This window comes from Castanea sativa, chromosome 8 (assembly GCF_040712315.1).
Source record: "Castanea sativa cultivar Marrone di Chiusa Pesio chromosome 8, ASM4071231v1".
NCBI lineage: Eukaryota > Viridiplantae > Streptophyta > Magnoliopsida > Fagales > Fagaceae > Castanea > Castanea sativa.
The window spans coordinates 19,724,393-19,733,399 of record NC_134020.1 but is presented as its reverse complement, the minus strand read 5'-3'; the positions used below and the strand labels follow the sequence as shown (position 1 = coordinate 19,733,399).

The 9,007-nt window shown below is 32.5% G+C and overlaps 1 protein-coding gene across 1 annotated transcript; it reads left to right on the top strand.

Annotated features, from left to right (window-relative positions):
* The first annotated feature begins 1,483 nt into the window (after window positions 1-1,483).
* LOC142607801 (protein PMR5) lies at window positions 1,484-5,540 on the top strand. The gene is made up of 5 exons (XM_075779431.1): window positions 1,484-2,069; window positions 2,187-2,358; window positions 2,775-2,953; window positions 3,156-3,314; window positions 4,968-5,540. Exons 1-5 carry the CDS (start codon window positions 1,732-1,734, stop codon window positions 5,308-5,310), a joined length of 1,191 nt encoding a protein of 396 aa, XP_075635546.1. The 5' UTR covers window positions 1,484-1,731; the 3' UTR covers window positions 5,311-5,540.
* Window positions 5,541-9,007: the final 3,467 nt, after the last annotated feature.

Below are 9,007 nucleotides of genomic sequence, written 5' to 3'. Positions count from 1 at the left end.
TACATAATTTTAAATTAAAAAAACTTGCAATTTAAAAAATTTATTAATGACATAGATCTTTAATTTCTTGAAATTTTGCAAGTATGAAGGATATAAGAAGAAGATGTAATCTAATGGTGGATTTGTTAAAATTCACATCCAATAACAAGATATTAGGTAAGTTTGTAGCTTAAGGCAACAACTAAATTTGTAGCTAAATTTTGTCATTTTCAAAATATGCAGTAATATTTATTTTATTGAGTAAAATTGTAACCTTAGACTACAACCAATTTTATTGCAACTAAACTTTGTCCATGTTGTTATTATAGTGTGTGTGGAAGGATTAGTGTTGTATGTCAGAAATTACTCAAATTACGTCCCAAAAAGTCTCAAAACTTGCGAGAGATATATATTTATTGCAAATGTCTAGAGCTTTTCTTCTAGAAGAACAGTCAATTTCATACCATTTTTACATATATTTTATACTATATAATAGACTGTGAATCTGTGAAGCACTTTTATACCGTGTTACTAATATTGTACTGTACCAGCCTGTGTCGGCCGGTACATACCGTATCGGCCAGTGCCCCGGTACAGGTATACTCCTATTTCGTACTGAAAAAAATACTGGCCGCGTACTCGCCGTACCAGATCGAAACACAAAATGTGTTTTTTTTTTTTTGGGTAATTGTGGCAATTTTTGTCTCTAAAATAATTAATAATGAAAGTATTTTGTAGATAATTTCATTATTTCACCTAACTTTTGATCTCTCAAATTCTTATACTTAATTTGGATTTGGTGTTTGAATTAAGAGTTCCATTTTCTTATTTTTTAACTGTTTTACTTGCATTAATTATAATCTCTAGTTGATCTTTAGGTTGCTGTATCAATCAGTATACAATAGTTGACATGGAAGGTATTTATGAGACTAAAAGTTGGAGAGTCTGTGTATGTAAGTGTGTGTAAATAGAAATTTTGTGTGTGTATATATTAAATGTATAAAATAGCGGTAAACTCGAAACAGTATACCGGTATTGACCGGTATCTAAAATATATAGTACCGGTAGCTAAATCGGTACAGCCTCGAGTACAATATTAATTTCTTGCAGTTTTATATAAGTTCACACTTTTTTTTTCACCATTTACATGATTACAAAAAGGATATAAATTAATTGGATACCGTGTGGTTCTATAATCTTTCTTTCGAATATTGTGTAACCTTTCCTTCACATACACATATGCACAAACAAAAAAAGCCTAGAGCTGATTGGTTGTATTGTTAAATATCAGTTTTCCTCCTTAAAATAAAGAATCACCAATCGCTTGAGAGGCCCAAAATGTTAAGTTACAAGCTTTGAATCCTGAGCTAATGCTAGTGATTCTTTTTTGGGGTTGTGAAGTCCTAGAACTTGTGATTTCAAATCAACCACACCCCAAAGTCACATGAAGACAAATTAGCCATTCTCCCCAATATAAGAAGAAGCCGGAGTGTCAGTGGAATTTGTTCAAGGTCCAAACCAACTACACAACTCACAAGCCCACCGCCAGCAATAAATTTAACTCACGTGCACAGATCTTTTTAGCTAGCTTCACATGCACACAACAAAACAAAAAATCCTTACACATTTCATAAGACTGTATAGAGCCAAAACCCCTGCCTTTAGATCTTTTTATATATACATTGTTCCTCTGTTCCTCTCTTTCTTTTTGCTTTTGCTTTTATCCATAGCTCCCTCATAATAATCTCTGCAATGGTTCGGCTTTCTTCTCAACCCTCTTGTTCTGCTTTTGGGTCATGTTTAACAATTCTATGTCTGCTCTGTGTTCAACCCCACATAGCTTCATCAGCTCTGATAATGAGCTTGAGAAACCACCATAAAAACCACCAACACAGAAGACCCATGATCCAAACCAACCAAAGCTCTTGTGCATTGTTTGCTGGTACCTGGGTTCGTGATGATACATACCCAGTTTACCAATCCTCTAATTGTCCAGTCATAGACCCCGAATTCAACTGCCAAATGTACGGTCGGCCTGACTCTGACTACCTTAAGTATCGATGGGAGCCCCTCAATTGTCAGCTCCCAAGGTAAAAAAAAAAAACTATTTCTTTTCCTTAGTTTATACACATAATCATACTAATGTAGGTGCTATTGTACAATTTTGTTAATGACACTTTGTGACTTGTTTAGCTTATTCATGTTAGGTTCAATGGGCTTGAATTTTTGGTCCATATGAAAGGGAAGACCGTGATGTTTGTGGGTGACTCGCTTGGACGGAATCAATGGGAGTCTTTGATTTGCTTGATCTCAGCTACAGCGCCTACAACCTCAACTCAAGTCATCAGAGGCGATCCGCTCTCAACCTTTCAGTTCTTGGTCAGTCTCAAATTCTCAATGTTAATAAACCTCACTTCCAATAATTTGTCAATTTTGTCATGTACTGTGTCAACCTTAACGAAATTGCCAACAAATTAATAAGAAAGCAAAAGCAAAAGTGTGGTTTTCTGCTGGCCACGACAGGCGCACTAGTCATTTTCATCATGAATCCTACAATAAACCCAGAGGGCTAAATGTGGTTTTTTATTTTAAATAAATTTTTTAGTACGGAAACCAGTTGATAAAAGCTTACAAGGGACCAAAAAAGCTGTCAGCATTATTTTTGACAAGTCGGTGCTAACTGCAACGCACTTAATTTTGTTTTTCTCCAAAAACTTGTAGACTCTTTGAAATTAGCATAGTAAGTCCATCCAAATGGGGCCTCTAATAATTTGGTTTTGTCAAAATAAATGCAGGACTATGGCGTGTCCATATTATTTTACCGAGCTACATATCTGGTTGACATAGATATGGTTGAAGGAAAAAGAGTTTTAAAGCTGGATGACATTTCTGGCAACGGCGACGCTTGGCGGAATGTTGATGTGCTCTCGTTTAACACCGGTCACTGGTGGACCCACAAAGGATCTCTACAAGGGTAGGTCAAATATATTTCTACTTGTGTATGTACTATTAAACAATTGTTGTGGGTTGGGACTCAATCGATAATCTTTTGTATTTTTTAGAACGCGTTCAGCGTTCAAATCGATTATAATTATCAAATTATTAAAAAAAGAAATTAAGGAATTTAATAAATTTTAATTGAGATTTGAGGGTTATTTAAAGGCTATAATTGGCAGGTGGGATTACATGGAATCGGGAGGGAAATATTACCAAGACATGGATCGTTTGGGTGCTTTGGAAAAGGGTCTTAGAACATGGGCACATTGGGTTGAAAACAACGTCGACAGCAGCAGAACCAGAGTCTTCTTTCTATCCATCTCTCCTACGCACAACAAGTGGGTCTCTCTCTCTCTCTCTCTCAAATAATTGTGTTGGGAGTCTATGCTTCATAATTGCATGTTGGAATTACTAGCACTAGGCTGCGAGCTCCAAGCACCAAAAATTCGTTGCAAAATGAGCTGTTCATACTACTACATAGGGGTGCGAGTTGGGCCATGCTGGGCCCAACCGGAGTTTAGGTTAGTTCTAATTGAGTAAATAAATAATGTTATTTAGATAGCCTGTTCCTCAAAAAAGAAAAAAAGATAGCCTAAATACTTGAACTTCGTGTCGTGTGGTCTAAATTGTGCAGTGAAGGTACTATCTCTCCGAGGGAAATAAGACAAAAAGACTACAAAACAAAGTTAGTTGTTGAGAGCTACGTGATTCTCGAGACAGGAAACTTAGGCGGATTAATAGAAGTTAATTTTAGTAAAATTTTTTAAAAATATTTGTAAGTGAAAAATATGAGAAAATATATATAATTTTTAAATATTAAAAATTATTGTTTAAAATGTAGTATTAAACGCGCTCTTAATTTGTTTCAAAAAAAAAAAAAAAACACGCTCTTAATTTTTGAACTTATAAAATGACTAATATGTATTATATTTAGCTGGAAATACAAAGGGCAATTAATTTATTTCTTCACTTAAAAATGAAAAAAGAAATGTCCGGGTCTTTGTTTATTAAAAGGATTTTAAAAAAGAAAAATTATTTAAAGATTAGCAATATTTTCATTCATAAATCATAACTTTTTTACAACCTTTTATTTCTGATGCTGAGGATAGTAAATAATTTTCATCGAATAAAAAACCAAGAAAATAAATGATAGTCTTCTTCCTGCGGTAAAAGTGATGGTAGGATTACCATGTGCTGCCTGTTTTGTCCAGGGAATAAATACCAAATAAAAATCTGTTCTTGTCGGTAGCACTAGCAATGCTGAATAAAAACAAACTTGCTAACGTGGCTAGCAGCCTCAATTTGTCGGATGAGCAAAAAAGTTAGTCAATATTAGTGATTCTTTCATGCACTTTATTATGTTAATCTTTACTTCCAAAACATGTCGGTCAAAGAACCCAAAAAAAATCTAGTTTTCCAGTTTTTACCAATTTTTGATAAATTTTCAGACCAAATTAGGATATGGTTCTCAATCGAACCGATTAATTTGGTCCGATTCTTAAAATCATACTTATTATTACTCAACAGACTGAATTTTAAAATCATGCTTATTATTACTCTACAAGCTTGTGATAATTCAAACATTTTCAATTTCTATTTCATATAGAATAGTGATAGTTACACCTTGTGTGTACGGAATATACAACTAAAATTAAAATTATGAAAAATTAAAATGGTGAAATCATGTTTTTAAAAAATAATTTCATTATTTTATAATTAAATTAAAATTGTGTTTAACATGTGTGTGCAACAAAAATTAGCATTTTGTAAAATCCACTTGTAGTCGCTGTTTTGTTCAACTAATGGGCAAAAGTTGCATACATTATTAGGTTTGAAGTTGTGAGACAAGAGAATGATATAAGTCATATATCAAGGTTTAGCATACACTTTTGCTTCATAAATTTAAGTACAAGTTGTTAGCACCCCTTATGTTACTTGTAATGATACAGATTTTGGGGCAATTAATTAATGTGGTGGAATGACATTGACAGCCCAAGTGAATGGGACGCTGGTGCAACGCCATCAACAACAAAGAACTGTTATGGCGAAACAGCACCAGTGGCAACAAGTGGATCAACATACTCAGCTGGGGCATATCCTGATCAAATGAGAGTGGTGGATACTGTGATTAGGGACATGCGCAGCCCTGTATATTTGTTGGACATAACAATGTTATCAAAGCTAAGAAAAGATGGCCACCCTTCCATCTATAGCGGCGACCTGACCCCAGAGCAGAAAGCTAACCCTGCTCGATCTGCTGATTGTAGCCATTGGTGCCTTCCTGGATTGCCTGATACTTGGAACCAACTATTCTATACTGCTTTGTTTTTCTAAATTTTGTGTTTCCTACTAGTCTATAGCATTAATTTTTATGATACGGATTATAAGAGAGAGGGCAAAATTGCACCTCTCTCTCTCAATGTAAATTAATGCATAATTGTTAGGGAAGAGAAATAAGTTCTTCCTTGTTAGGTATTCTACTTTTAAGCTTCTTCCAATTAGTTAAATTTATATTTTAAAAAACATTATATTGCTTAGCAAAATAGAAATGGTGTTTACTCTAATTCTCTTTCTTTCTTTATTAATTTTTTTTTGTTTTGGGGGGGGGGGGGGGAATTTGGTATTCAATTAAAAAGGGAAGAAAAAGGAAAAAAATGAAAAATCCCTAAACATTGGTGTAATCAAACACACTCACAACTTCGTAAGTACTTTTAATTTGAAACTATATACTCTTTCCAAAAATGTCCCAATTACTCTTGTTAGGGTTTGTGAGATGGGTAATCAAAAACTAAAATGAGTCACCTGACCCTTCGTGACGAAGCAAAGATTGGACTCTTAATTAGTGGTGGAGCTAGAAAATTTTTTCAGGAGGGACCAAGTTTTATAAAATCAAACTCACTCACAACTTCACAAGTACTTTTAATTTGAAATTATATACTCTTTCCAGAAATGTCCCAATTACCCTTGTTAGGGTTTGTGAGATGGGTAATCAAAAACAAAAATGAATCACATGACCATTTGTGATGAAGCAAAGATTGGATTCTTAATTAATGGTGGAGCCATAAAATTTTTTCAAGAGGGACCAAAATGTCCCAATTACCCTTGTTAGGGTTTGTGAGATGGGTAATCAAAAACATAAACGAATCACATGACCATTTATGACAAAGCAAAGATTGGACTCTTAATTAATGGCAAAGGCAGAAAATTTTTTTAGGAGGGACCAAGTTATATATATATAAAATTAAATCCAATGAATAACACACACACACACATATAGTGTGTGCATGTATTATTTTTTTATATAAGTATTTTACATTTATTTATTGCTTATACATGAAGAATGTTTGTAATTTTGATTTAACAAATGATATTTTCTTACTTTAAAGAATATTGACATCAAGTAAGTCTATCTCTTTGGAAAACAAAAAGTTTTGACCATGGTTTTAAAAATTGGACTGAACCAGCTGGTCAAATTAGTTCAACTAGGAATTGGGCACATATTTGATCCAATAAAACCCCTAAAATAGGCCAAAATCAGTCAAAAGCCAGGCAGAACTAGTCAAAAACTGGTAAAACCAGAAGCAAAAATGGTTCATTGATTGTAGCAGATTTTAAAACCATGGTCTTGGCATGTTTAAAAATATACAAGTCAATTTAATAAAAATAAAACATAATTAAATTACATATGGTATACATTAAATACACTTTGTTTTAATAAACTACACATGATGTAAGAGTAATTAGAGGGAACAAGATTGCATTAGTCAACTACATAAATGAATTACATGTTTTTAGTAAAAATCTAAGGGGCCATTATTTAAATTTCATGTCGCCCCTGCTCTTAATATTGACAAAAAGAGAAAATAGAAGAGATAATGTTTGGGTAGTAGTGAGCTTTTCCACAAAAAGAGTTCTGAGTGTGGTTATCTTTACATTTCAGAGAGTTCAAATAATCTATTTGCAAACACATAAAATTCCTAATATTTATTTTTGTTTTGGATTTAAACATTGCAACTCCCTTATTTACCTCATTGTTCCACTCGCAACTCCATATCTCTAAGAAAGAGGAGCACTTGAATTGCATGTTTGATCACATCAAACCTAACTCCATATCTCTAGAAAAGATGAACACTTCAATTGCATGTTTGATTCAAACCTCACAAAGATAATCATAACCAAACATGCAGTTCCGTTACCTCTATATATCTTAACAATTTTATTAATCATTGAGAAAACAATAAACAACATTATGCAACGTTTATATATATCCTTTAACCATTGCATATTGAGTGCCATTTGACCATTCAATTCAGCATCTCTCACTTGGCCAACTAGACACGAAATGTGTACATGTCCCTTGAATTTTTTTGAAATGGTTAATTAAAAAAATCAAAAGGGCATTCTCTTCCATACAATCATAGTGTATTGGAGAATTTGACTAGTTATATCACTAATAATGGTATTAAATATGTTGCACAAGATGATTGGTAGAGATTGAGGCGCAAATCAAGTTACTTATCGATGCAAAGAGATCATTAGCATGTCATCTCCAAGACAACAAGCCCAGCCTCTCTTTACAAATCATAGGCACTAAAAACTTGAACCTTTACTTAGTGATTCCACAATTTTTGCAAACGCTTTGTTTCTTTTGATAGAAACCTTTTGCAAAAATAGTTATCCATGTTTTCCAATGTTTGGTAGTATAAAAAAAAATGAGTTAAAGAAAAACTATTTTTGGTCAATAGAAAAAGTATGATTTATTTTTAGAAATTGTTTTTCATTAATATTTTTTGGAAAACAACTCTATCTCACAGTGAGCTAAATAAAGGAAGTTAGAAGATTGTTTTTTAACTCACTTAAGGTAATTACCAAACATAAAACAAATGAAATAATTTTATAGAAAATACTTTTTAAAAAATTACTCATTTTCTAGAAAATATTTTTGCCTAAACAAACAGAGCGAGCAATGGTGAGCTAAGTATTTAACCAAGCTTGCTGTGGACAAACAAAGCATCACATAATAGAATTCTAATGTTTTGCTATAAGCTCATAAGCCTTCACATTACAACTACATGCTTGATCTTGACTTTCATTAGTGTCCTAGAGAATTACCCATTTTTCATAAGAACGAGCCTCACTTCTACACTTATATAGGTGAGTCTATCAAGGATAATTCTATAATTCAAACATCCCACTCAAAAGAGTTACAAATATCATTAAGAGTATAAAAATACAGAAACCATTTTTTATGTCACAATAATTTAAAATATAAATTCGAATCCATTTCAAAGATGTTGTGAATTCAAATTCAAATAAAATATTGACTTATTAAGGATTGTCTCTACAAAGACTCAATCTCTTCTTTCCTTTTAAATTCAAATTTCACATGTCTTAAGACTTAGCTAAATCTTTCCAAGACACAAATTGATTTTTGGTATAAATGAGGATTGAAAAAAAAAAAAAAACCAATCGAGCTAATTAGAACTCACAAATATGTTTTAGTTTAATAAGTTACTTCTAGTATAAGAGTAAGAAAATGAAGTATTAACTATTCATGTAACTTTTTTATTTTTAAGGAAATATACATTTAATACACTTTAATTCAATGAGATACTTATGGTATAAGAGTAATAAAAGGAAACAAAATGATGCATTGGTTATCTACATGCATATAGTTTATATATATAAAATTAGGGAGCCATTAGGCCCATTACATATACATATATATGTGGGTTCCAGTTAGGTCAATTGGTAAAGTTTCTGATGGTTGTATAAGAGATCTGAGGTTTAATCCCCGCCTACATCAAAAACTGATTGGTGTCTTGGTCTGATGATAAATAGCTATCATCAGGAGCGGACACCATAGGTTGAAACTCTCTCAAAAAAGAAAAACATATACATATATATATATATATATATATATATATATATTAAAGAAGGAATATTAATCCATGAAATTCATTAGGGTAAACTACGTATTTGGTCCCTATCCTATACATCATATTTCAATTTGATCCCTAACCTTTTAATT